The 27,850-nt window shown below is 60.8% G+C and overlaps 1 protein-coding gene across 4 annotated transcripts in view; it reads left to right on the plus strand.

Moving 5' to 3' along the window:
- Positions 1–27,850, plus strand: part of Tspan18 (tetraspanin 18) — a 154,156-nt gene that overhangs the window by 119,951 nt on the left and 6,355 nt on the right. For all 4 annotated transcript variants that reach the window (XM_076847076.2, XM_076847078.2, XM_076847077.2 and 1 more), the window contains exons 4-9: positions 12,585–12,667; positions 16,880–16,953; positions 17,718–17,912; positions 23,965–24,039; positions 24,946–25,044; positions 25,458–25,640. In XM_076847076.2, coding sequence (XP_076703191.1) covers positions 16,891–16,953; positions 17,718–17,912; positions 23,965–24,039; positions 24,946–25,044; positions 25,458–25,640 — 615 coding nt within the window. In that variant the 5' untranslated portion in view covers positions 12,585–12,667; positions 16,880–16,890. The remainder of the gene's footprint in view (positions 1–12,584; positions 12,668–16,879; positions 16,954–17,717; positions 17,913–23,964; positions 24,040–24,945; positions 25,045–25,457; positions 25,641–27,850) is intronic.

The following is a 27,850-nucleotide window of genomic DNA, read 5'->3' on the forward strand; positions in this document are numbered from 1 at the left end:
ATCGGGGACAACGGTGGCGATGGCTATTGTCCCGGCTCAGCATAGCTCAACTGGCAAAGTCCAGGCAAACGTTCCAAAGTCCCGGGGACGTGCCGGAGACGCGCAGCCTGCGTTCGTATTTTGCCAAAAGGAAGCTGACGTCCCCGTGGGAGCTGTGTGACGTGGGCCGCTTGGCCCTCCTGGACGATGACCGGCGTCCTTCCTGGCCTGGCCACCCGTGTTTGGGCAGGAATGGGGGCCACGGCTCCCGGGGATAGCGCTCCCCTCTGTCTGGGCCGCTGCCTGTCCCTGTCCTGCCCTCGCCCCCTCCTGACCACCTCTTCGGGACTCCGAGGAGCAGCTGCGGTGTCCCCTCTGGGCAGGAAGAAAGCAGGGCCCCACCCCGGCCTGGGCGCTCTGTCCCTTTGGCCTCCATCACCTGAGCACCAAGTGCCTGTGGCCGTCCTCTCACAGGACAGGCCGCCCTCATTCAGGCCGGGGGACTGGGGTCAGCTGCGGTTGTCCTGAGGGGACCCTGTGACCGCAGCCGTTATGGCCAAGCACATGGACCTCGCCGTGCGCCCCACGGGCCGAGGCCGGGCCTGGGCTTTGTGTCTGCTCTGGTGACAGCCCCTGGGCCCTGGGGCGGGGGCAAGAGGGGAAGGAAGGGGGCCTCGGCAGGAGGGGGCAGGAACAACCCAGCGCCTCCCCTGGGCCACACAGAGCCAGGCCCGCCAAGTCCCCGAGTGGGCACAGACAGGCCCAGAGCACCTGGCAGAGGAGGGCACTCGCAGCAACATTGATGGGACGTTGACAGCAGCCTGGACAGTTGACGGCACCGTGAAGGCAGCAGTAAGACTGAAGGCACAGTGCCGGCCAACGCCAGCCCGACCGCCGCTGTGCCGGCTCAGGCCAGCTGCTCAACATCTCTGGGCCCTGCGCCCCATCAAATGCAATCGTATTTGCTTTGCTGGCGGCTGTGAGGACCAAGCAAGAGCCTAAAGATGAAGGGTTGGAGGCTATGAAGCAGAGCGCGATGCAAAGAGCCATGGTGTGGTGCAAGTAGAGCAGGAAAGAAGCTGGCTAGATGCCAGGAAGAACTTCCCCACTTCAGGAGGAGACATGGGAGTGGGGCTGTGGGGTTTCCCTCCCTGAGATTTTTAAGACTACCATCAGGCACCGGGCACAGGGGTGCACTCCTGGAATTACAGGGAATGGGAGGCGGAGGCGGGAGGATCACAACCTCTAAGACAGCCCCAGCCACTCAGCAAGACCCTGTCTCAAAGTCAAAAAGGTCGTAAAGGCAGAGCTGGGACGAGGCTCAGTGGCAGAGCAGCCCTGGGCTCAAAACCAAAAAAAAAACAAAACAAACAAAAAAAAAACCAAAGAACGAGTTTGGCCGCGAGGAAGTCTTGATGTTGGTGGAGGCGCTGACCACAGGACCTTGGACACTTCTCATTGGGCTTAGGTCACTGGGGCGGGAAGGTGGCCAGCGGCCACATGTGCACGTGTGCATGTGTCTTCTCTGTGTGCCGCGTCTGAGCCTGCGCCGCTGTTGGGGGGCCTCTGTGCCCGTGTCTGTGTATTTACGTGAGTGTCTGTCCCGGAGGCTGAAGCCGGCCAGCCCCTCACCACTGCCGCTCGACTCTTGACCTTGGCTTTGACCCCCCCAGCCTCAGTTTCCACATCTGTAAACAGGAGGTGCTGCTGCCCCCTGGTACCGCCAGTCACTATAAAGTCCCGGGCAGCGCCTGGTCTGCGGGCAGTGCCGGCTGTGAGCTGGCCGTCCATCACCTGGCTTTGGAGCCGCGGCCTTGGGTCCCTGTCTGTCCCCCGAGCGCTCTGATCCCAGTGTCCCCAGTGGTGACCTGGGAAGGACAACCCGTGTGGCCGAGGCTCGGGGCTCGGGGCTCGAAGGAGATCAAGTGAGAACCCAGCGGTGTCCAGGGGGGCTTTTAGGCAAAAAACCAAGCGGTCACCTTTGTCCACCTGGGAAAGTAAAATCCCGCCACCCCGGGGCCCGCAGCCCTGGAGTTCGGCCCCCACCACGGTCCAGCCTCCCACCCGCCTGACCCCGGGGGACACCACAGAGCCGGGAAGCCGGGCCACCCCCTGCTGCAGGGGCTGCTCTGGCAGGGCCCCCGGCTCCCAGCCCCCGCCCGTCCAGACCCACGGTCTCTCCTTGGTTCCCAGGCCCCTTAATACCCGGGATCCATCAGATATTCAGATCGGGGCTGTGGGGGGCAGGTTGCCCAGCAACGGCCCTGTGGGTTTGGGGGTGGATTAGGAAGCCTTTCAGGGGTCTCTTTAGAGCGCCAGGCTCTGGGGGATAAACTGTGGGAAGGCGGGCGGGGGCCAGGGCCGGAGGGTCAGCGACAGGGCAGGACTCGAACCCCGTGCTGCCTCTCCCCGCCTGCTCGGCCCTGGGCCAGGCAGAGCTGCTGGACCTCTCGGGGGTGCCCCCGGCAGAACCCTGGCTTCCCTCACCTGGGCAGCGCGGGCCGCCTCCTCCCTCCTCCCAGCCTCAGTTCACGGCTGGGTGGCTCGGGAGGACCCCCATGTTCCTCTGGGCGGGGGCTTGGCGCACACGGGGCAGGCGCAGTGATTGCACTGGTGGTGGCACTTGCCCTAAGGGGCACCTTCAGGACCCCCGTCAGGCCTGGAAGGGACTCAGAGGTTGGGGCTCGTTTGAGCCACCCGGGTGTGGCAGGGCAGGCCTGGGCCACGTCACCCGCCCCTGACTGCCCCGAGCCTTCAGGCAAGGCCCTTCCCTCTGGATACCAGCCCCTGGCCACAGGACGCGGTGGCCTCTGGGCCCCTGTGGTTGAGTCCCACGGCAGCCTGCGGCGGGTCGGAAGGATGCCCTGGGGGTGGCCTGCTTCTCCCATACCTGGTCCTAGGTACTTCCAGGGGATGAGGCCGCCTCTGGTCACCGCGGGGACCCTGCTCCTCCAAGGTGATTCAGGGCTGGGGCTGGCAGCTGTGAGAGGCCCAGAGCCCCCAGCGCTGGCCGCGGACCCAGCAGGTCTCTTCCTCTGCACAGGCCCCTGCGCACTGGGGGCAGAGGAGGCTCAGCCTGGGCGGCTGGTCCTCGCGTCCCTGAGGCCAGTGGCAGGCCATCGTCACGCAGTTGGCTGCCTTAGAGAGGGGGGATGGTCAGCATGGGGAAGGGGAGCTGTGGCCAAAAGGCCAACCCGGGGTGCTGCGGGAGGAGCCGGGCTCTGGGCGTGAGTGGCAGAGCAGACGCCAAGGGCTGCTGGGCCCGGACACCGGGGCGCGTGGTTTCCAGTGGCCTGGGCCCCCCCTTCCAGGTGAGACTCGGGGCTTCTCCCCTCGGGGCCCCCGGGCCTGGCAGTGTGGCCCCCGGGACGTGCAGAAGGGACGCCCTGGTGGGCCCTCCCTGAACCCCAGAATGCACACCCCACGGCTGCAGCCTACGGGTCTGAGGGTTCACAAGCCCCCGGGGATTGTCGACCCCCGCCTGGCCTCTGGCCCCTCCACCCCACCTAGGAGGGCTGCCGTCCAGGGAGCCGGCCACAGGGGGTCCCTCTGGCCACTGATTCTTTAACTGACGTCTGGGGTCCTGGTCCCCTCCCTCTCCTGTGTCTCATCGGCCAATCCGGCGGCAGATTCTCTGTCCCCTGCCGGGACGGAGGACAAGGTGGGACACGGGGCTGTCTGGGGGGTGGAAAGGGGTGGCGGACTGGAGTGAGCCACAGGTAATGTGGGACGTCACCGCAGGGCGGGGTCAGGCTCAGCTCACGCACAACTGAAGGGACCCGTGAACTTGGGGACAAAATGGCACCGTCCCTTTCCCTGACGCTGAGCTGAAAGTCAGCACAAGTGACGAGCCACCGTCCTGTCCCAGGGGCCCATCTAAGCAGGTGTTCAGTGCACCCCAAACCGCCGCAGATTGATCGGATGACAGTGACGGGACCCCCGGGAGCCGGAGCCCACGGGTTGATAAAGAGCATGGTGGCCGCTGGACTCAGGCCAGCGAGTGGTGCCGGGGATTGGACGCGGGGCGCCTGACCTCTGAGCCACACCCAGCCCTACTCATAGTTCATTTAGAGACAGGGTCTGGCCGGGGTGCCTAGCGCCTGGCTGAATTGCTGAGGCTGGCTGTGGACTTGCGATCCTCCTCCCTCAGCCTCCCTCAGCTGGGATTGCAGGCATACGCCACCGCGCCCATCTGGGAGGTGCGCCAAGTGAGGCACAGACTGAATTTACTGAGAGAGGGAAGCTGGGCTCGGGGAGGCAGGCGAGGGCGGCCCTGGACAGGGCTGCCCCAGCCCCTCAGCCGGGCACTCAGCACGTCAGCACCACAGCACAGGGACCCGAGCTGAGAGGCGCCTTCAGTCCCGTGTGTTGTGACCGGGCAGCTGACCACCACCAGGGTGGGGGAGGGGTCATTGACTGACCATTATCAGGGTGGGGGTCACTTTCCTCTTTGTTTCTGACGCGTTGTTCCGTCCTGTGGGCACAGGACTCCACGCTGCCTGTGGCCGAGGTCTAACCACTGATTGAACAGCGCCGTCTGTGACCAAGAGATGTAAGCGTGACTTGCACACCTGGGCAGGTGACCACGGCCGTTTCCCTTTTTACTCTCCTCATTCTGCCTCCCCATGACCAGGTCAGAGTCTCTGCGGGCAGGTCCAGAGCCTTGGTGTCCAGAGACAGTGCAGGTCAGGCGTCTAAGATGGGGTATGGGCTCCGACCTGAGGGTGGGACAGCAGCTTCTGCAGATGAAGCCCAGACCCAGTTCATGGGTGACCGGAGGCACAGACTGCGAGGTCACCCTCGGGGCCAGCCGGCTCGAAGCCCATGGAGCCATGCCTCTGCAGGGCAGCAGGGCGGAGGAGCAAGGAATGCTGTTTTGTCCCAGATGAGCCTCAATTTCCTCATCTGTAAAACAGGAGTGTCCATGCCACAGGCTGGCGGATTCAGTGAGGTAATGTGTGTCGAGAGCTTTCAGAAGTCATCATAAATCAAGGTGTTAGTCGTAGGGAGCTCCTGGATTGGTGGGAAACGCAGCAGGCTTGGTATCAGGAAATCGTGGTTCTAGCCATGCTGTGTGGCTTTGGACGAGACCCCATCCCTCTCTGGGTCTTAGCACTCCACATGTGAAACGAGGAGTTGCAGGTAGCTCGCAGAAAAGGCATTTCCTTTTTGAAGATTCTCTGATGGGAATCTCTGAGCGCCCAGCCTGACTCAAGCCACAGACCAGAGACGGGGCCTCCCAGACGCTGAGGTTGCCCTGTGCCCCTTGACATTCACAGTTCAGTGAGGGGGGGGGACCAGGGAGACTGTCATCTAGGATCCGGTTGCATCCACAGCTGGCTTTGCTCCTGGTATCCAACCCTCAGGGCACCCGCCCCTCAGGAGCCTAATTAGATTTTAGTCCCATTTGTCTGGGTCCAAGTCTCTGTCCTGCCACTGCCAGGATTTGGGGCCAATTGCTTATTTAGGAGACCATCTGTCTTGGGATGCATGAGACCCAGCAGGCACAACCAGTGGGCAATTAAGTCCCCCATTCTAGACACCCGACCTTCAGGGTCAGTGTCCCTCTTACAGCCTGGTGCTGATGGAGGAGCCCGCGTGGGTCTCAGGGTCCAGCCGAGCTGGGGGGATCTCAGCTCTGGGACCTTCCTAGCCCCTGGAGCCTTGGTTTCCCGTCTGTGAAGGGGAATGACAATGTGAACTTTGCAGAGCTTTCTGGAGGATCGAGTGAGATCGGTAGGTAAACACCGTGGACGCGCCTGGCACCACCACGTGGGTGGCGTGGGTCCTGCTGGTGGGAGCAGAGCCACCGGGCCGGCCACAGGAGGCCCCGCGCAGCCCTGCCTGAGCCACAGCGCCCTCTGCTGGCCAGGCGCACACCGGCCGTTTCTGGCTCTCCAGGTTCGTCCGCAGTCCCGGGCGCTGGGTCATCCTCGCCCACCTGCCATTTCTCTTTCTCTCCAGAAAGTGTGCCCAGGGCTGGGGGCAGGGAGAACAAGAGGAGTGATTTATGAACGAAGCTGTTCTTCTTAATCAGAGAGCCCCTCCCGCCCGGCTCGGTGCAGATGGGCTGGGCCGCCATCTGGGGCCCTGGGAGGGGCGAGATTAATAAAGCTGTCTGTCCCAGGCGGGAGCCTGCTGAGAACCCTGAGGCTCTGTGTGACCTCGGCCCCATCTCGGCCCCTCTCTGGGCCTTGGGGCTCCCATCTGTCAAGGGATGGCAGGACTGGGTCACCCCCCAGGGCCCTCCAGCTGGCCTGGGAGAGGATGCTGGCAGCTTCCTGAGCTCTGTGCACGGCTGCCTGGTTCAGGGCAGAAGCACTGGGGGCTGGGGGCTGGAGGCTGGGGGCTGGCGCTGTCTCTTTCTGGTGTCCCTTCGGCTGCTGTGTCCCACCGGACTCCATCTTGTCAGCTGCTCTGGTCTGGGGCTTAGCTGACCTACAACTGAACCAGAGCCATGTCTTACTAAGCAGGAGAATCAACCAGGCCAGTGGTCGCCCCTCTGGGCCTCAATTTCCTCATCTGCAAAATGGGTAGTGATAGTTCCCCTCCCCTCCTGGGAAGGGATTAAATAAGATGCAGAAGAAATGCACAACAGGGTCTGGGACCTGGTGGACACTCAATTCTTTTTTTGGGGGGGTACTAGGGATTGAATTCAGGGACACAACCGCTGAGCCCCATCCCCAGCCCTATTTTGTATTTTATTTAGGGACAGGATCTCACTGAGTTGCCTAGCAGCTTTTGCTGAGGCTGGCTTTGAACTCATGATCCCCCGTCTCAGCCCCCCGAGCCACTGGGATGGCAGGCGTGCGCCACCTCGCCCGGCAGTTATTATTAATAACTCAGTTATCATGAAGCTAGAACAGCCTGGAATTAGGGAGAAGATGTTTGTACCCACCCTAACCGAGCCTGGGGCCCGCGGCTCTCCATGGCACCCACCACTCATGTGGTTGGGGTACACTTTTTCCCAATACACGGCGGTGCTGGTGGTGAGGTCCCCGTGAGAACGGTGCTTGGCAACCTTCCAAGTGTCCCCAGATCCACGATGCCACAAATTCTTCCAACCGCCTTTGGCTTTGAAATTGATCGTGGGTTTTCAGAGGAGACCCTGGCATCTCTGGGAGGGTAGTGACTTCCCAAGATCTCAAGGGAGCTGGCCAGGCAGGCTGACCTGGGTTCTGCAGAAGGTACAGGTTGAGTGCAGCAGATGTGCCCTGGGCTGTCCTCTTCCAGGACAAATGGGAGCCAGGAACCGAGGGTCATCCAGGGGACTTGGAACTCCAAAGAGGGGCAAGGCTCTTTCACAGATGAGGCAGGAGCTGCCCAGTGAAGAGAAGGCTGGCAAGACCCATCCACTCAGGGTCCAGCACCTCTTGCTTGTCACTGAGTCGGCCTTCTGTGTCACCCATGCCACCGTGTCAGAGGATGTGAGCCACATCACACTCAGAACGGCAGCCTGAGGTGCTGGCAGGGCATGGCGATATTGGGGACCAGGGCTGAGATGGGACAGGGAAGAAGAGATGGGGGAGAAAACCCTGACCCCTCTCTCCGCCGAGGGCCCTGGGGCCAGACATGGTCAGCCCTGGACTGGACCCCTAGGCTCCCGTTCCTGAGCACACGGAAACCCAAGCTCCGAAGGAGCCCGGGTGGCTTCATTTTTCCCAGTGAGCTCAGACTCCTGTCCTGCCTGGACCAGTGGCCTCTTCTCCGGCTCCTCCTGGCGCCCGCCCTGCTGGGAGCACACAGGACCCCCTGGCCCCTGGCTCTTCCCCAGCATGGCTTTCCCAACTCCCTGCCTGGAGCCGCAGAGGAAGTCCCGGCTCTCCAGGGGACGCCCAGCGTAGCTGTGTGAGGTCAGACAAGTCACTTCTCTCTAGGACAGAGTTTCCCCACTGTAGAATTGTCACATTTCCTAAACCTGATGTATAGAGGTTGGGCGTGCAGTCCCCACGTGTGTAGATTCAGACCCAGTGGGGCCACCGGCTCCCAGGGACACCGCCAGCTCTCAGGAGGGAGGTGCTCCTCCTGCCTGCCCACACCCTTAAGGCTTCACCTGGCCAGGTATGGTGCTACTCGCCTGTGTCCCAGGGAATGGGAGGCCGGGGTGGGAGGATCATGAGTTTGAGGCTAGACTCAGCAACTTAGTGAGTCCCTCAACAATTTAGTGAGGCCCTGTCAGAAAATAATAATAATAAAAGGTCATAGGCATGTGTTAAAGCGCCCCCAGTTCCATCCCCAGTACCAAAAGCGTGGGAGTGGGATGTACCTTCACCCTTCGCTGTTCCCTCCTCCACTGCTCCCAGGGCGGTCACTCTGGTGAAGTCAGCGCTCCCCTGTGGCTTTCCCAGCCCCAATGCTATCCCTTCCTATCTCCTCCAACTTCACTCCAACCATGAGCATGCACTCGCTCCCTGCACAGCTTTGGCACCTGAGGGAGCAGCATATGTCTACTGAGGGGATGGTGAGGAGAGAGGTGGGTGGATTAATGGGTGCATGACGGATGGGTGGGTGGATGGATGGGTGAGTGGGTGGATAAAAGGGTAGGTAGATGGATGGAAGGGTGGATGGGGGGATGGGGGGATAGATGGGTGGATGGGTGGATGGATGGGTAGAAGGATAGATGGGTGGATGGATGGAAGGGTGGATGGATGGGTGGATGGATGGGTGGATGGGTGGATGGATGGAAGGGTGGATGGGTGGATGGATGGGTGGATAGATGGAAGAGTGGGTGGATGGGTGGATGGATGGATGGGTGGATGGGTGGATAAAAGTGTGGGTAGATGGATGGGTGGATGGATGGAAGGGTGGATGGATGGGTGGATGGGTGGATGGATGGAAGGGTGGATGGATGGATGGATGGAAGGGTGGTTAGGTGGATGGATGGGTGGGTGGGTAGATGAATGGATGGATGGAAGGATGGATGGGTGGATGGATAGATGGATGGATAGATGGGTGGATGGATGGGTGGATGGATAAGTAGATGGGTGGATGAGTGGATGGGTGGATGGATGGATGGGTGGATGGGTGGATGGATGAGTGGATGGATGGGTGGGTGAATGGATAGATGGGTGAGTGGGTGGATAAAAGGGTGAGTAGATGGATGGATGAGTGGATGGGAGGATGGGTGGATAGATGGGTGGATGGATGGAAGGGTGGATGGATGGATGGGTGGATGGATGGGTAGATGGGTGGATGGATGGAAGGGTGGATGGGTGGATGGATGGGTGGATGGATGGGTGGATGGGTGGATGGATGGGTAGATGGATGGGTAGATGGATGGGTGGAGGTGGATGGATAGATGGATGTATAGATGGGTGGAATGGATGGAAGGGTGGATGGGTGGATGGATGGGTGAATAGATGGGTGGATGGATGGAAGGGTGGATGGGGTGGATGGATGGGTAGATGGATGGGTGGATGGATGGGTGGATGGATGGAAGGGTGGATGGGTGGATGGATGGAAGGATGGGTGGATGGATAGGTGGATGGATGGGTGGATATGTGGATGGATGGGTGGATGGATAGATGGATGGATAGATGGATGGATGGATGGAAGGGTGGATGGGTGGATGGATGGGCGGATGGGTGGGTGGATGGGTGGATGGATGGGTAGATGGATGGGTGGATGGGTGTATGGAAGGGTGGATGGATAGATGGATGGATAGATGGGTGGATGGATGGGTGGATGGATAGATGGGTGGATGGATGGAAGAGTGGATAGGTGGATGGATGGGTGGATGGATGGGTGGATGGGTGGATGGATAGATGGATAGAAGGGTGGATGGGTGGATGGATGGGTAGATGGATGGGTGGATGGGTGTATGGAAGTGTGGATGGATAGATGGATGGATAGATGGGTGGATGGATGGGTGGATGGATAGATGGGTGGATGGATGGAAGAGTGGATAGGTGGATGGATGGGTGGATGGATGGGTGGATGGGTGGATGGATAGATGGATAGAAGGGTGGAGTGGGTGGAGAGGATGGGTGGAATGGGTGGATGGATGGGTAGATGGATGGGTGGATGGTGGATGGAAGGGTGGATGGATGGGTGGATGGGTGGATGGATATCATGGATGGAAGGGTGGATGGGTTGATGGATGGGTGGATGGGTGGATGGATGGGTAGATGGATGGGTGGATGGGTGGAGGAAGGGTGGATGGATGGGTGGATGGAAGGGTGGGTGGATGGAAGGGTAGATGGGATGAAAGGGTGGATGGATGGGTGGATGGATGGGTGGATGGATGGAAGGGTGGATGGATGGGTGGATGGATGGGTGGATGGGTGGATGGATGGAAGGGTGGATAGATGGATGGATAGATGGGTGGATGGATGGGTGGATGGATAGATGGGTGGATGGATGGAAGGGTGGATGGGTGGATGGATGGGTGGATGGATGGGTGGATGGATGGGTGGATGGATGGGTGGATAGGTGGATGGATAGATGGATAGAAGGGTGGATGGGTGAATGGATGGGTGGATGGGTGGATGGAAGGGTGGATGGATGGGTAGATGGGTGGATGGATATATGGATGGAAGGGTGGATGGGTTGATGGATGGGTGGATGGGTGGATGGATGGGTAGATGGATGGGTGGATGGGTGGAGGAAGGGTGGATGGATGGGTGGAGGAAGGGTGGATGGATGGATGGATGGGTGATTGGATAGCTGGATGGATAGATGGGTGGATGGATGGGTAGATGGGTGGATGGGTGGATAGATGGAAGGGTGGATGGATGGGTGGATGGATGGATGGATGGATGGATGAGTGAGTGGGTGGATAAAAGGGTGGGTAGATGGGTGGGTGGATGGGTGGATGGGGGGATGGGGGGATGGATAGATGGATGGATAGATGGGTGGATGGATGGATGGATGGATGGGTGGATGGGTAGATGGATGGGTGGATGAATGGGTGGATAGATGGATGGGTGGGTGGGCAGGTGGATGGATGGATGGGTAGATGGATGGGTGGATGGATGGAAGGGTGGATGGATGGATGGAAGGGTGGATGGGTGGAAGGTTGGATGGATGGGTGGATGGGTGGATGAGTGGATGGATGGGTAGATGAATGGGTGGATGGGTAGATGGATGAGTGGATGGATGGATGGAAGGGTGGATGGGTGAAGGGTTGGATGGGTGGGTGGATGGGTGGATGGAAAGAAGGGTGGATGGATGGGTGGATGGGTGGATGGGTGAATGGAAGGGTGTATGAATGAGTGGATGGATGGAAGGGTGAATGGATTGGTGGATGGGTGGATAGGTGGATGGATGGGTAGAATGATGGGTAGATAGATACGTGGGTGGATGGAAGGGTGGATGGATGGATGGATGGATGAGTGGATGGAAGGGTGGGTGGATGGAAGGGTAGATGGATGAAAGGGTGGATGGATGGGTGGATGGATGAGTGGGTGGATGAGTGGGTGGATGGGTGGATGGATGGAAGGGTAGATGGATGGGTGGATGGATTGAAGGGTGGATCATTGTTTGGATGGGTGGAAGGGTGGATGGATGGGTGGATGGATGGATGGATGGATGGATGGATGAGTGGATGGAAGGGTGGGTGGATGGAAGGGTAGATGGATGAAAGGGTGGATGGATGGGTGGATGGATGAGTGGGTGGATGAGTGGGTGGATGGGTGGATGGATGGAAGGGTAGATGGATGGGTGGATGGATTGAAGGGTGGATCATTGTTTGGATGGGTGGAAGGGTGGATGGATGGGTGGATGGATGGATGGATGGATGGATGGGTAGATGGATGTATGGATGGATGCGTGGTTGGATGAGCAGGTGGATGGATGGATGGATGGTTGGATGGGTGGATGGGTTGATAAATGGATCGGTGGATGGGTAGGGGGATGGGTGGGTGAATGGATGGGTGGGTGGATGGATAGATGGGTGGATGGTTGGGTGGGTGGGTGGATGAAGAGGTGGACTTAGGGAGGGAGGGAGAGGAATCTTTCCCCCTTCACTGCCCACTGACCCCAGGTGGGCTTTCGTTAGGGAGAGTCCGAGCAGCCATCTTGAGACTTAGACACCTTCCCTTTCCTCCTCATTGGAAGGAACCACAAGCCCAGTTCTCCCAGCCCCAGACTTTGTCTGGGACCCTCCCCCTTCCCACTGCTGGGAGGTGGCCCCCTAGAGGAACCTCCTGGCAAACCCTGTGCAAAGCTAAGGACACTGTCCAGCACCAGGTTCTCCCTCCTGGGAGTCTGGGTTTCTGGGGAAGGGCTTTGGCCTTCTTCCTGCTGAGAGGACACTGAGGATGCCCAGGTGGCATCCAGGTGTGGAGCCACCCAAACCTGTCACCTCCTCCCAGTTCACGGATGCTTTCAGGTCAGCATCCAGGAGTCCCGGGCCAGAACCGCAGGAAGGAAGGCGTGGGTCTCCACGCGGCTCCCCAGGGCACTGAGCTGTGGCCTGGGCAGCGGGTACAGAGCTCCCCCTGGAGGTCCCCCGGGTGCCCAGAGCTTCTCATTATGCCAACCAGCCCAGCTCAGCAAGAGGCTCACCTGCAGAGGAGCACGGGGAGCAGAGAGGCTCAGGGACGGCTCCTTCCCCCACTGCTCCCTGCAGACTTCCTGCAGTAAGTGAGCATTTTCTCTTCCAGGACAAGTTGGTGGATCAAAGAAACACACACCAGCCCTTCTGACCAGGAGCCTCCATCCTGCTGACACCCGAAGCACTGCCCAGGTGACAAATCAGCAGTCGCCTTTCCTTTCTCTGTGCACCTGTGCCCTGTCACCTGCCCCTGCCCCTCTGCCTGCCCCCTTCTGTCAGTCCCTGTCTCCTCTGCCTCTTCTCCCTCTTGCTCTTTTCGACCATTTCTCTGATGGCTGGTCCCACTGTTTTCCGTCTCTGCTTTCCCTTCCCCACTATACGCTCACTCACTCACTCAGTGAATCAGCTGGATTAACTGAGGGTCTACTATGTGCCTGGAGCAGCTGTAGGCACTGGGAGTTAAGACAGGGGTCAAACCTGTGTTTAGGGAGCACATGTTCCCAGGAGGCGGAGGCATGTCACTCAAGGAAACAGCACATAGAGGAGGTGGCATCTCCACTGGGCACTGGCTGTGCCCCAGGCTCAGCTCCCTGGCCACCTGGTTTCCTGCCTTGTTCAAGCCCCCTTCCGGTCTCAGCCTCTTTCAGTGTTTCCGGAATGAGGCTGTTGGGCTGGGCGGGTACTTCCCAATCTTTTCATGACCGAGAACGTCTTTCCTGGATGTGCTTGGTGACATAAGTTGTCTGGGGTGGAATTCTAGGCTGGCACTGACTCTAAGTGAGGTGTGAGGTGCCCTAAGTCCGGAGCACCTGGTTTGTTGTGCACGACACCAGCCACCAGCCGAGTGCAACTGGGGTCACGCTGTGCTACGGAACAGGCATCTGTCAGCCTGGGGCACTCTGTGGCTGGATGAGGGGCTGCTAGGATAGGCATGGGGTGCTTGACACTGTAGGGCCCACCTGGGTAGGCCAGGTGAGCTGGGGACACCTGGACCATCTCCCAAGCTCTCCAGGTGCCTGCAGGGAGGTGAGTTTGACAACTGGTCACCGGTGACGAGTCCTGCTCCCTCACCTGTTGAAGTCTGAACAGTAGAGAAGCTCGCGGAGGCCGAGGCAGGCAGATAAAGCAGGGTTTACTTACAAAGGGGGGACACAGACTTCCCCCCCAGGGGGCAGGGGCCACAGCTGTATCCTGGTGTCCCTAGAAGCGAGGTGTCCTGCCTTTTTACATGTCCTGGGCTTCCTTTGTTCCCTGCCTCTTCCCCTTACCTTCTCCTTCCAGCAGGTGACTGGGCCCAGGAATGTCGGGTGGGACACAGGTGGGCTGAAGGGGGAGGGCAGGTGGAGCCCAGGACGCATCAATTGACAACCTTCTGGCTCCCGGTGTGGAGGTGTGACCCCTGAACGGGTGACCTGAGCAGCAGGTGGGAGCAGGGCAGGTTACCTGACAGGGTGGACGGGAGTCATTTGGGAGTCATCTGTCAAGTCTGGGGTCAATGTTTGTACTTGGAAGTCACACGGACGGCATGGGGCAGATCTTGTGAGCAACCTGAGACAGAGGGTCCCCACCTGGGGTGGGCGTCATTGCTCCAACACCAGGACCCTGGCCCGCGTGCCGACCTGAGGGGAGGCCGACCTCTGAGCTGTGAGGGGAGTGTTGAAATAACTCCGGCACATTGGTACCTCGGGGAACCCAGTCTGAGAAACACTGAAGGCCATCCTTCTCCCTCCTCAAAACAGCCCCTCTGCTGCCTTGGAGGAGGGGCCTGGAGGCCTGGCCACCTGAAGGCCGGGCCCAGCGCCTCTGCAGTTGGTCCAGCCACAAGGGGAGAGGTGACGGGGTCCAGCGACCCCCGTAGCCCCCGCCACCCTGATGCCCTCCGTGGACCCCGTGGCCTTCCCTCAGCAGAGGGCCCCAGCGCCCTCCCAAGTGAGTTTCCAACATCTTTTTTGAGGATCAACAAAGTCCCCAGACTTCCTGTCCCACCTCCAGTTCCCTCCTGCTCCTTAGAGGTGGCCGAGGGGGCGCTGGCCACTGCTGGAGGCAAGTGGGTGGGGCCAGCAGCCAGGTCCCGACAGGGATTGGAGCGCGCACGTGTCTATCATGCCAGTCTGGCCAATGGGCTGTGAGTGTGTCCCCAAGGTCAGAAGCCCCTTAGAGAGGTGCCGCTGGCCCGGTGACCCAGAAGACCGTTCCCTGGACGGTGGGACGCAACATGGCACAGGAGGTGTAGGGAGGTCTGAGCTTGGAAAACGATGGCTGAAAGCGACAAGAATTGGCTTCCCCTGCAAAGGGCGACGGAGAGTCCCAGCTTCAGATTAAGACAGACCGGGATTTGAATTCTGGCTGTGGCACCGCGCTGTGTGACCTGAGACAGGGGGACCACCTCCCTGAGCCCTGATTCCCTCAGCTGAAGAATGCAGGGCGTTGACTATTTCCTTCGAGGGTTCAGGAGGTTGTGCCTGTCCTGGGCGCTCAGTAAGAGCCCGCCCGCCCGCCGAGTGCCCGCTCCCCTGGTGGCTGTCAACCTTATTAGCTGCCATGTGCTGCTCCCTGGGTCAGCGTTTCCCATGAATCAGGAGGAAGGTTCGAGTTTGATCCTACTTTCACAGAGAAGGGAACTCGGTTGCTTGCAGTTAGGAGCCTGCCCGGGGCGCACCCTGGCAGAGCTGGGATTCAGGCTGGGCATCCGCGCCCTCCTTCCCAGCACCCGGCCCGCCCGAGGTGGGCACAGGGCTCTGCCCCCTCTCTGTGCCCTCTCCCTCCTGTCCTGTGTTTCCCACCTGGTCACCTCAAGGTGGTCCGAGGCTCTGCCCAGCAGACAGGTTCCTCTGGGCCCTGTCCTCTGCAAACCTGCCTGGCGCACTGGCTGGAACCCCAGCAGATGTGGTCATAGAGAACACAGGGGGCTGTTCGCAAGCCACTGTGTTTACTTTGGCCCCCGCAGTGGGTCCCACCCCAGAGACGAGCTTTGCCTCAGCAGGCAGAGAACAGGGACCCCAGAGCCAGCCTCCAGCGCATGCATCTCAGCCTCACCCTTCTGCAGATCCTTCTGGCCTCCTAAGGCCGATTTGTCCAGATCAGAGAGTGTTATAAGAGACAGACTCGTTACCAAATTCCTGGTCTGCCATTTTAAATAGAATACTCTGAGACCAGAGAGAGAAAGTGCTGTGCCCAAGGTCACGCAGCAGAGACTTACAGAACCTGAGCCCGGGCTCCGGACTCCCAGTCCAGTGCTCCTTATACTCTGCTCTCTGCCTAAGTGGGGCACAGGATCTGGAGGTGGCTACAGGACATCTCTGTGGTGCTGGGCAGCTCACTTGGCCTCCCTGAGCCCCGGGGTCCTCCTGTGATCAGGTGCCTTCTGTCTCTTGTGGTTGTTGAAAGATTGAAGACAGTCACTCCCGTGGGGCTGGCCTCCAGTTCCAAGAGCACAGGTCTCTGCATACATTGGGCTGAAGTCAGCCCCCAGCCAAGGGGACAGAGGGGCAGCCCATCCCGCCTCTGGTGCAAGCCATGGTCCTGGTCTCCTCATCTGGTGGGAAGCAGAAACCCAGGAAGGTGGCGTCAGGTGTGGTCACTGTGAGGGCTGTCCACCCCGTGCCAGCTGTGGCACGGGGCCTGGGTGGGGCTTCTCACTCAGTCCTCACAACACACCCGGTGTGGTTGAGCAAAACTGCCCACGGTGACAGATGAGGAGACGGAGGGCCCGAGAGGCTGAGACACAGAGGTTAAAAGGGGAGGAGCCGGGATGGAACCTGGTGTGCTGGGCCCCACCGCACACCCTTCCCACTGTGTCCCAGGAGGGCACAGCCCCGTCCCCTCCCAGGATATGTTAGGAGAAACTGAGGACATGGTGGCCCAGGCTCAGCCTTTCCATGCACCTCCTTTCCCTGCAGCAAAGCCAAGAAATGGCTGGGTCAGGCCCGTGGCCGGAGGGTGCATGGCGTGGGGGACGCTGGTTAGGCCTGGGCTCTGGTCCTGCCGGGGCCCTAGCAGGTTCTCTGGGCTCTGATCTGGAGTGCTCTGACCTAGCCAGCACAGGCAAAGACATGACAGGAAGCAGCTCGAGGAGCCCCGCCCACTGAGCACAGGTGTTGCCCTTAATCTTCGCCAGGGACAGCAGGAAGGTGCTGTTCTCAATCGCCACTTTAAAGTTGGAGAGAGCGAGGCTCAGAGAGGTGGGGTCATTTGCCCAAGGTCACACAGCCCACAAATGGTAGCAGAGAGCTCATACCCAGGCAGGCTGGCTCCTACATCCTCACTCCTAACTCCAGGTCCCCAGGGCAAATCACTGTCCCCAGGAGGAGAATTATTACCATCTCCTTCCTCCACACTGCAGGATGAGGCTGGCCACGGGCCCCTCTGGGTGGGGACCCAGGACTGAGGTCCCTTGTTTTACAGGTCCACCCACCATGGAAGGCGACTGTCTGAGCTGCATGAAGTACTTAATGTTTGTTTTCAACTTCTTCATATTCGTAAGTCTAAGTCTTCCACGTCTCCCGGGCCTCTGTGGGGTGGCACAACTGCTCCTGTTTGAACTGTCATACGGGCGAGTCCCTGGGGCAGGACGGACCCTGGACGGGGCGGGAGGTGGGAGAGCTCAGGCCTGGCCACTGCCTTGGGACCTGGCCCTGTGGGGAGCAGGGGAAGGGAGGGGCTTGGTCAGGGGCCAGAGCAGGAGCCCCCCTGGAGCAGACCCCGCACAGCAGAGCTGGAGGGACCCTGCAGCCACCTGATGTGCTTAGAAATCTCTCTGGGACCTGGGACCAGCGCCCACCTTCCATCCCAGCGCTGCCCCTGCCAGCCGTGTGATTTGAAGCACACCTCGCCTCTCTGAACCTCAGTATCTTCATCTGTCTTTGTGGTGTTAGGGATTGAAGCTGGGGCTCACGCAGGCTCGGCCAGCTCGACCCAGCCGCACCCCAGGCCTGCGCTGTGTTCTCTTTTGAGGCAGGAGCTCCGTTTCCCAGGCTGGCCTGGGCACCCTCCTTTCTCGCCTCCCGAGGACCTGCCCTTACAGCTGTGGGCCCTCCTCACCTCCTGCTGGCCCACTTCAGTGGGAGTTTGGAAAGTAAAGCAAAGTCTAGATCCTCCGCAGCCAGCCTAGGGGCTCTGCATGGGAGGGGACAGCCTCTGAGCCCGGGGCCAGCTCCCTGCCAGCTCCCTGAGCACTCCCAGCCTCTGCCCAGGGCCTGGCCCAGGGGACCTGCCTGACCCATCCTCCTTCCTCCCCGGGCAGCTGGGAGGCACCTGCCTGCTGGGCGTGGGCATCTGGGTCATGGTGGACCCCACCGGCTTCCGGGAGGTGGTGGCGGCCAACCCCTTGCTCTTCACCGGGGCCTACATCCTGCTGGCCATGGGCGGCCTGCTCTTCCTCCTCGGCTTCCTGGGCTGCTGCGGGGCCGTCCGCGAGAACAAGTGTCTGCTGCTGTTTGTGAGTAGCCCTTCGTCACATGTCACTGTGACGTGCTCTGGGGTGGGGGGTGGGCTCCAGGCCACCTGGACCAAGTCCTTCTCACTCCCGGGACCAGGGCGATGGCACCTCCAGCCCCTCTCACTGTGTATCCGACGTCCCGTGACGGGCCCAGAGTCCCCCAGGGAGTTGGTGGCAGAGGGTTCAGGAGTGAGATCTCAGGCCCAGGGTCCTGTGCTGCCCGGTGCCTCCTCCAGTGCCCCTAGGGGCTTCTCCCAAGGAGCCAAGCCAGGGCCCTGACCAGCGCACACCCACAGCGTCCACGCTCCAGGAGCCCAGGGGACTGTCCAGGAACAGGGTGGCCCTCACCTGTGCCCCTCACTTTTGCTGTCCTGGCCCCCGGAGCCTGCTGTTTGTGCCAGGCCCATGCCTGCAGTTTGGGCACACAGCCCCAGTTGGAGAGTGGCCTTGGCCTCTGGGGCCAGGAGGACGTCCACATCATCCAGGATGTCTCTCTCTCTCTCTCTCTCTCTCTTCTTTTTTGGGTACTAGGGATGAAACCCAGAGGTGCTTAACCAGCGAGCAACACCCCCTGCCCTTTTTTTGAAAAATATATGTATCTTATTTTGAGAAGGGGTCTTGCTAAGTTGCTCAGCACCTCACTAAGTTGCTGAGGCTGGCTTTCAACTTGAGATCCTCCTGCCTCAGCCTCCCAAGCAGCTGGGATTACAGGCACGTGGCCCTGCGCCCGGCTCCTGATGTTTCTCTTTATTTTCTTTCAAAGATTCTAATGCATTGCTCCTTAGTACCCTAGCTATGGAGGACTCCTTCACCTTTCAGATAACCCAAGCCGAGAATAGATGGCGGAGTTTCTGGAGGGTTCTTATTTGTTAAATAGTCCTGTCCTCCTATGATGGTTGTGCAGCTCCCTTGGGGCTGAGGATGCGTGGGGGCTGGGGGCGGCCATCCCCTCCTTCCTGGCCGGGATTGAAGGCAGACAAGCCCTTGAGGATGTGCCAGGCAGTCGGCAAGCCTGGGTTTGAGAGCGTGCCCTGCCTGCTCCCGAGCTGTGTGACTCTGGTCTGCCTCCTTACCCTCTCCGAGCCTTAGTGTCTTGCCCAGCTGGAGGCTGGGGCCACAGGGGACAGGCGTGGACGTGGTTCCTCTGGTCCTCCTGACCTCCTTACACTTGCGCTTTGCGTCTCTGCTCACCTTCCTGGCCTTTGGGTCACGTCCTCCCTCCACTAAGAAATTCCACTGTCCCCCGGGCTAGGAGAGCCTCAGGCTGAGCCCCGCCCTGCTGCAGGTCCCTGCTTGGGGTGTGCGTGTGGCCACTGTGGCTGCTCTTGTGGGTAGGCGGGTGACCGATGGGGAGCCATCAAACCAGGAGCCTGCCAGAGGGTCCTGGGTGAGCCAGCACCAGGTGGTGCGGAGACAGGCACCGGCCAATGGCTCCTCCCAGGTCAGAACTCGCGCTGCAGCCCACACTCACGGCACAGTGGGGTGCTCCACACCCCAGAGAGGAAGTGGCACCAGCTGTGACCTGGGTGATGGGAGCTTTGGGCAAACTGTTCATTTGAGATTAAAAAAGACAGGAAGTCCGCGAGCGCCCCCTGCAGGAAGTTCCCAGCCATGTCAGCGGGAGCCGGAGAAGTTGGCCGCGGGGTCCCGGGAGCTGCAGAAAGATCCGGGTCTCCTGGGCACTTACTTCCCCGCACTTCGGTCCCCCGGGGCTGCCCACTGTTCACGGGCCAGGACAAGAAGCCAGCGGGCTCTCCGCTGCCATCAGGCCCTGCCACTGCCACCTTTAAGCTAAATGCTCCCTGCAAACCTTCCAGCTGCACCATGTCCCCTCTGCTGGTGCCCAGGGAGAGACTGAGACTCGGGGACAGGACAGGACCTGCCACTGTCATGCTCCGAGAGGGCAGGTCTTTGCCACCCACTCCTGTCCAACCCTGCCTGCCCTGTCCTCCAGATCCTCAGCCTCTCCTGTCCCTCTCTGGAACCTCCCTGGCCTCCTGCCCCCTGCTCCCCTCCTTCTCCTCTGCCCCCACCAGGCCCAGCGCACATCAGCTGGTCAGTGTGAGTCAGAGGAGGGGACACCAGGACCAGGCCTCTGTCCCCAGCACAGCTGGAAACTGACCCAGGTGGTGCAAAGTTCCCCTGAGACCAGGCAGTGTGGCCAGGGCCTGTGTGTGTGTGTGCACAGTGTTGTGCGTGTTCACACGTGCGCGTGTGTGTGTGCGTGTGCTGCGTGTGCCGCGTGTACCTGCGCAGGCCTGTGGTGTGCACGCTCCTGGGGAAGGCTCTGCAGCTTCTGGAAGGTTTTCAAAAGGTTCATGACCTAAAAAATAAGAACCGCTTCTCTCCCACCCTGAAGAGGGGCACGCGTCTTCACCCCTGGAAGCTTCTGGGGTCTTCTAGAAGCCTTTGATTTCCTCCTTAACCTGCCAGGGGGGCACGGCTGGCCTGGAAGGGGCTGTCACTTCAGGACCCTGGCTCAAAGGTCTGCAGCAGGCAGCCTGGGCAGCCTGTGCGCCCGGCTGAGCCCCCACAGGGCCTGGGAACAGTCAGCCTAATGAGCAGACCTCATACAGCGGCTTCTGCACAGGCGTCGTCCCAGCAGGCCGGTGGAGAAGCCCCACAGCTGTGTGCCACAGGACCGTGGCCCCTGTCATGGAAGCCGTGTGCTATCCCTTTCTCCAAGTTGCCTACCTTGGACTAGCTCGAAGATTCTTTTCAGCCCATTTATTTAAAGATCCTATGGCAAACAATATATTTTAATAAAAGCATGCTAAATCAGAAAAGAGAACAGTGGAAAGAAGAGATGAGCGTATTTGAAAGATAAATGAGCTGGATTGTATGTGAAGCATGTAAGTCTGGTAAATATTTATTAGAAAGGAGGACTAAGGCAGACGTCGCCCGTAGGCAGTCGGTGAGAAGCTCAGAGATGCTTGCGAGTAGGGAAAAAGGCCGTTTCTGTGGGCAAAGTCGTTGCTGCCCCTCCCCATCCTAAGCAAAGTGTTGTGAGCCGGGTGTTCAGGGATCGGGCACCTGGGTGCTCAGGCAAATGGGATGAGGTCAGAGGAGCTCCAGGCAGATGAGCTCAGGGGGAGAGGTCAGGGATCCCCAGATTCCTGGTGGCCGGGCCGTGGGAAGTGGAGGAAGTTCTTCCATGCTGGACAGGAGCCATCGGAAGTGACATTGTCACTGATGTGATCAGAGTAGCCCTGCCCATCCCCCCGGTGTGACCCATGCCCAAACTCATGTCACCCTCCACCCTATGCCCCGGCCAACCCTGCCCCCCGCGGGAGCAGTGGGAGGGAGGTCTGCCCCCCTTTCCCTGGGAGCTGCTCCCCTGGTCCACAGCGGCCAGATGATTTCCTCTCCTGAGGCTGCAGCTTAGTGCAGATCCACAAGGCTGGGGGATGTGTCTGCTTTGAAAATTTTGTTTGCCAATACCCAGTTCAGTGCCTGACCCGGGAGGTGCCCAATAACAGCCCTGGAAAGAAAGGAGGGAGAGGAGACACCATCCTAGGTGTGAGAAAGAACCTGAGCTTGGCTGTGTGTCCTGGGGCTGACTACTTAACCTCTCTCAGATTCCTCATATGCAACATGGGGATAAGCACAGCTCCTTCCCATCTTTAGTTTGTGATCGCCTGAGAAAACGTGGGCCTTAGCTCTGCTCCCTGTGTGAGGAGGCACTCGGTGAATTGGAAATGAAGAGAGGCTGTCTGCCTGGAAGAGGCCCTGAAGACTATGTGCAAGTTTTAGGACCTGGATGTTTATATGGCTTCCAAGATGACGGAGGTGAAGAGGCAGTGGAAGTCCCCGTTGTACCACTTACCAGCTGTACCAGCCTGGGCAAAGGACTGCTTCTCTCGGAGCCACACCGCCATCAGTAAAATGGGGGTGCCTCCCGGGATGATGCGATGCTCCACGCGGCGCCGGAGCCTGGATAGCGCATGCTCCGTCGGTGGCCGCAACTGCTGTTTTCCGGAGGCGCCCGCGGGAGCGCGGAGCTCCCTCCCCTTCCCAGCAAGCGTCCCGGCGCCCGCTGGGTCCTGCGGTTCTGGGCTCAGAGCGCTTTCGCCGGGATCATCTGGTCCAGGCTCAGCGAAGGCATCGTGCGCACCGGGCCCGAGGGAGGAGCGCAGGGCGTGCGACCCCCTCCTCGGTGACTTAGAGCTCCTGCGGCCACCGCTGGGAGCGTCACAGAGCATGGACACTTTTGCCAGCCCTTTGCCAGCCCCAGGACCTGCCAACAGCCAGAAGCGGACAGAGGGCGGAGGGGCCCGTGCAGAGGCGGCGCCATTCAGAGCCAGATGACCATCGTCACCAGCCTAACGCGGGGCCTCCATCACTGTCACGGGGAGGAGGGCTGCAGAGGTAGGGGACCCGCACTCGGTGGCCACTCCATCCAAGAGCTGTCCACACTCAGAGGAGTTGTGGGGCCACAGAAAGGCGGGCCACCGCCCCAGCCCAGGAGGCCCTCTGGTTCGGGAGCTCTGCTACTTGAAATTAGCCCTCCCTGGCCCCAACTTTCAGGGAGTGCAGAAGGGCGGTGGGGTCACCTGAGGTGCCAGGCAGGCCACATGGCTGATGGAGCCAGGTCACCCTTCGGCCTGTGGGGCCATCCCTGAGCTGCCACCTCAGCAGAGCAGAGGAGCAGGACGCACCCAGCAGAGAGCCAGTCGACGAGGAAAGCTGCTCAGATGTCCTGAGCTCACCCGCTGGGCCAGCCGCTCCCCTCCAGCACGGGGGCACCCATCCGGCACTGGCGCGGTCACCCGGCTTTCATGACACGTGACACCTGTACTGTCCCTATGTCTTTACCTGGCCAGAGACCCAGGAAATGGGGTGATCAGCCCACTTTATGGATGAGAAGACTGAGACTCAACGAGGTTTGAACGACTGTCCCCAGTCACACAGACGGGGACAGACACCTGTGATGTCCTGACCTGGAACCCAGGACCCCTTGCCTCTGTCCATCCAGGATGTCCAGTGCACGCAATGCTGAGGGCTTGGGGTGCCACCGAGGTGTCCGTGACAGTGTGCAGGAGCCAGTCTTGGGCACATCAGGGATTAAGTCCCGCGTGGGGGCTTCCTGATGGGGTGACAATGGCCCTTGTAAGCACCAAGGCTCCAGTCCTGCCGAGGACCAAAGGCAGGCCCTTTGTTTCTTCTGCCAGCAGCCCTCAGCCCTCAACAGTGCCCAGGAGGACCAGGATCTGAGAGGCAGCAAGGGGCAAGGTCCTTGTGGAGGGCCTTCACTCCTGGACTCACTCATCCGCCTGACAGCCACTGGCCGGCGGGACGCCTTCCCTGGGCACTGCGGCGCGGGGCAGCCCAGGGCAGGAAGGGCGCCCCCTGCCGACCTAGCGGAGAAAGGCTCTCCCCTGGGGAGGGCGGGGCTTGCCCTGGAGTGGCAGGCAAGAAGGGCGGGGCTTTCCTGGCAGAGGCAGCCCCTCCCCCAGGGCCTTAAAACCAGAGGCACCCAGGCTAACCTGGGAAACAGCCGGAAATTCGGGGAGCAGCAGTTATATATCCAGCTCCCAGCCCTGGGGTTCAGATTCTGATATTCACAACACCTGGCCTCGGATCTTGCTTTTTACTTCCGCTGAAGATCCAGGAGAGCTGCTTACCGCCCACGGGAAGCAGAGGTGGGGGGCAGGAAAGGTGCCTGGGGTGACGGTGGGGAAAACCAGCCTGGGATCCCCCGTGTCGGTGTTCCCACTCTTGGACACTCAGTCGGGAGGGAGCCAGAATAGGCCTCCGCAGCAGCCTCCTACCTGGGTAGGTTGTTCAGCTCCTGCACTGCACAAAGGGACCTTCCTAAGGGGCACCCTTTGCATTATTTATTTTTCACATTTTTATACAACTTTGTTGATTCCAAAGATGGGTCATTGGTATCTTTAAGAAAACTGTCAACTTATGGCAGTGACGTTGCTGAGTCTTCCGTGTTTAGCGTACCAGGTCAGTTACACAGCCGACCGGCAGGGCCTCACTGAGCGGCCACTCTGTCCCCTCTGGCCCATGCTGAGGTCTCAGAGCCCGCCCCCTGTCCCTGCAGTTCTTCCTGTTCATCCTGATCATCTTCCTGGCGGAGCTCTCGGCGGCGGTCCTGGCCTTCATCTTCAGGGAAAACGTAGGTACCTGGCCTCCCGCCACCTGCCACCCACCAAAGGCTGGCGGCCACCCAGGGCCAGCCCGTCCTCCTCAGAAGGCCTCACGGAGCCGCGGCCTCTCATCCAGGGCTCCATGACCTGGACCCCCAGCCCCAAGAGAGGCCCCAGGGCTCTTCTTAGACGTTTCCAGAAGCTCACAGCGTCCTGCACTCCCAAGGCACCTGGTGCCAGCCAGGCCTGACCCAGGAGCCCTCCCTCCCGCCCACCCAGAGGTGGCCTGTGACGGTTGCCACACAGCCTGAGGAGGTTGCTGGTCATGCCTGAGCCCGGGCAGGCGTTGGGTGGCGCCCTGGCTGAGCCCGGGCTGCTGTCCTCTGGGCCATGTGCCCCTGGGGGCCTGGTTTTCCCAGAGGCTCCAACGGCCAGGACATCGGGTCCCGCCCTGAGTCTCTGGGCTCCTCAGCAGAGGGACCTGGGCACAGAAGAGGAGGGGGAGGGGGACGGGCAGAGGCACAGCTGGCCCTGGGGGAGGAGGCCCAGAGGGGCCAGGAGGCAGCAGCCTGAGGCAGAAGCGTGCCCAGGGGCCTCTGCTGGGCAGCAGGAGGTGGTCAGCGACCTCAGGAGAATGTTTTGGGAACAAGAGACACTTCCAGGGAGCAGCTTGAGGTGGGAGGTGGGGGGTGTAGCCCAGAGCCGGGGGGGCCATAAGCCCTCTGCTGGGGCGAGCTGCGCGGCTGAGCGAGGCTCGCAGCGTGCCCAGCTCCGGGGGTGCCAGGACGCTGTCAGACCAGTGAGCGGGTGACCACTAGGGGGCCATGGCCCTGGGGACGTGGTGAGGCCTGCCCGCTCTCACCCCACCCAGCAGTAGACGGGGAGGCGGGGGCGGCGGGGTACCAGCGCCGCTCAGGCCCTCTCCCCTCCCCCAGCTCACGCGGGAGTTCTTCACCAAGGAGCTCACCAAGCACTACCAGGGCAACAACGACACGGACGTCTTCTCCGCCACCTGGAACTCGGTCATGGTCACCGTGAGTGCCCCTGCCCGGGGGGGGGGTGGGGGGGCTGCGGGCGTTTGGTCGGGGGTGGTCAGAGTCCTTCTGTCCACATGCCTGGCTGGACCTCACCCATGGGTGAGAGCACTCCCCCACCGAGCCCAGCTCAGCACGGAGCACAGCCCAGACTCGGCGGGAGGCCTGTCTGCCCCTGTTGGCGTGGACACAGCCATGACCACAGCAACTGTGCATTGAGCACTTACTAAGTGCTGGGAGGCATGAATGGTCACTGCCACCCCACTGTACAGACAGGACACGGGAGGCTCGGGGAGACGGAGTGACCTTCCCACAGTCACACGGGACAGACAGCCAGGCCACCCCCAGTTCTCCGGGCCCCTCTGTCACCGGCTCTGGCTCCTGTCCGATCCACCTGCTCGCTGTTTTCCCAGTTCGGCTGCTGTGGAGTCAACGGGCCTGAAGACTTCAAATTCGCATCGATTTACCAAATGCTGGCCCAAGACAGCGAGGAGGTGCCCGAGGCCTGCTGCCGGCGGGAGCCCCAGGGGCGGAAAGGGGTCCTGCTGAACCGGGAGGAGTGCGTCTCGGGGAGGAGCCTGTTCATCAACACGCAGGTACGGCCCTGGGCCCGCGGAGCTGGCTGAGGGGGTCTCCAAACAAAGTGGGGAGAGACCAAGAGGGAGATGAGCGTGGCCGAGGCTGGTGTGGGCATTGGGGTTGGGGTTCAGGGGTGCGTAGGAATCTTCCCGTGTTTCTTGAGCTTGGTTTTGAAAGTTCAGGTCAGGGGAGGGGACAGACCAGAACTTCCCAGTGGGTATCTTCTTAGCCGTGAACTCTATTCCAGAGAAAGCTCACGTTTGCCACGTGGGAGCACCCCATGGTTCCCAGGGAGCAACCTGACTGTCCAAGCTCAGGAAAGCTTCTAGACTTCTCTTGCAACCTGAAGCCCTTTCCCTGTCCCTGTGTGTTGTGTCTGGGGAAGCAGGGCTCCAGGTTTGCCCCTTCCATGAGGCACAAAATGCCTGTGCCTGTCCATGTGAGTCAGCTTTCCCGTTGCTGTAAGAAAATGACTGAGAACAATCAGGTTAAAGAGGAAAGGTTTCCATTTGCGGTTCACTGGCTGCATTGCTGTGGTGAAGCAGCCCATGGTGGCAGGAGTGTGTGGGGAGCACAGCTGCCTCCCTCATGGCAGCCGGGGAGCAAAGAGAGAGCAGCTGTTATAACAAAGTCCCTTCCCCAAGCCCAGTCCACTATGAATCCATAAATGGATCTATCCACCAATCAGATCACAGTCCTCATGATTTGTTCCCTTCCCCAACCCACCTCTGAACATGGCTGCGTGGGAGTCCTCCACACATGAGCTTTGGGGGTGCTTCAGATCCAAACCCTAACACCTCTGCCCCAGCCTCGTACATGCTGGTCAGGCTGGGCAGGGGGAAGGAGGGGCGGAGGGGGGCTGGGCCACGCCTGTCCCTCGTGGATGGAGGCTCTCCTGGGGGGGCCCCAGAGCCAGCAGGGCCAGGAAGCCAGGCCCTTGTCCCCGTGGGGCTCCTGGTCTGGTTAGAGGAAGCCCAGGTCGGACAAGGTTCAAACAGCACAAAGGAACAGTGTGGCAGGTGACAGTGGCCGTGACACAGGGAAAGCCAGGTGAGGGGCTAGAATGGGCCTGGTGGGCCCGGCTCTGGGGTCCCAGAGGAGGAGACTGTGGAGCAGGAGCTAGACCCCCGGAGGCCGAGGAGCCTCTACAGCCTCAGCAGGCGCCCAGCACCTCTCCCCCCTGCGCGGCCCCGTGTGCAGGACCCGGGAGCCTCCCCACACAGCCCTGCCTTCCGACGCTGGGGGAAAGGGACAAAGAGAGAATGAGGACCCTGGGATCAGGCCACCGGGAGTCTGGGGCCGCTGGGGCCGCCCGGGGGTTTAGGTCCCCAGAGACCTGCCTGGGTCAGCCACAGGATGTGGGGTCCCGTTTCCACCTCAGGCCTCCAGGTCGAGGCCCAGCCTCCCAGCCTCCCCTGCAGCTAGGCCACAGAGTTCTAGCCGACAGGAGGTGAGCAGAGGTGGTGTGGCAGTCTGAGTCTCGTCCTCGAGAGAAAGCTCCACGTCCGCCCCCATGACGGCAGAGCATCCAGAGGGGAGGAGCCCGGGCCACTGACAGGCAGCAGAGCAGAGCGGTCTCCCCAGTTCAGGGTCTGGAGTGACAGGTTCTCTGTGCTCTGAAGGAGCCTGGGCTGTGGGTGGCTGGTGGCCAGACTGACCTCCTTCCAGGGCCAGGAGCTCCTTCTCCAGGAGGCTGCCCACGGCCCGTCCTTCAGGGCTCACCGACCCGCTTCTGGACCCATCCTGTTAAGACCCCCCCCCAACCCCCAACGCCCACCGCCCGCCACCCCCACCGCCATCGCCAGGCCTGGCTTTGACAGCGGAGCTCGCTGAGGTCCCTCTGTGGCCACGTGGGTTCCACACTGTGGCTTTGCTCCTCGGGGGGCTGGGCTCAGAGTGGCTCCTGGGACCTGTCTTCTGACCCCCGCAGCCCTCTGGGCGTCCCTCTCTGCTGAGTCCCTGCCGTGGCCCCCTCTAGTGGGCTGGTCTCCAAGGCTCTCTCTAAAGCCCGATGCGCCTCGGGCTTCGGTGCAGGTCCAAGGCGGGGACCTGGCAGGGCTGCGTTCCCTGTGGGCGGAGGTGACGGCCGTGCTGGCCTGGGGGACCAGGGAGTAGAGGTGAGCCTGGTGGACACTCGTCCCAGGGAGAAGGACAGCAGGCCAAATCAGGGTGACGGTGCTCAGAGGAAGCCATGAGGCCTGAGGATCACCCTGGGGTGGCGTCCAGC

This window comes from Callospermophilus lateralis, chromosome 2 (assembly GCF_048772815.1).
Source record: "Callospermophilus lateralis isolate mCalLat2 chromosome 2, mCalLat2.hap1, whole genome shotgun sequence".
NCBI classification, from domain to species: Eukaryota; Metazoa; Chordata; class Mammalia; order Rodentia; family Sciuridae; genus Callospermophilus; species Callospermophilus lateralis.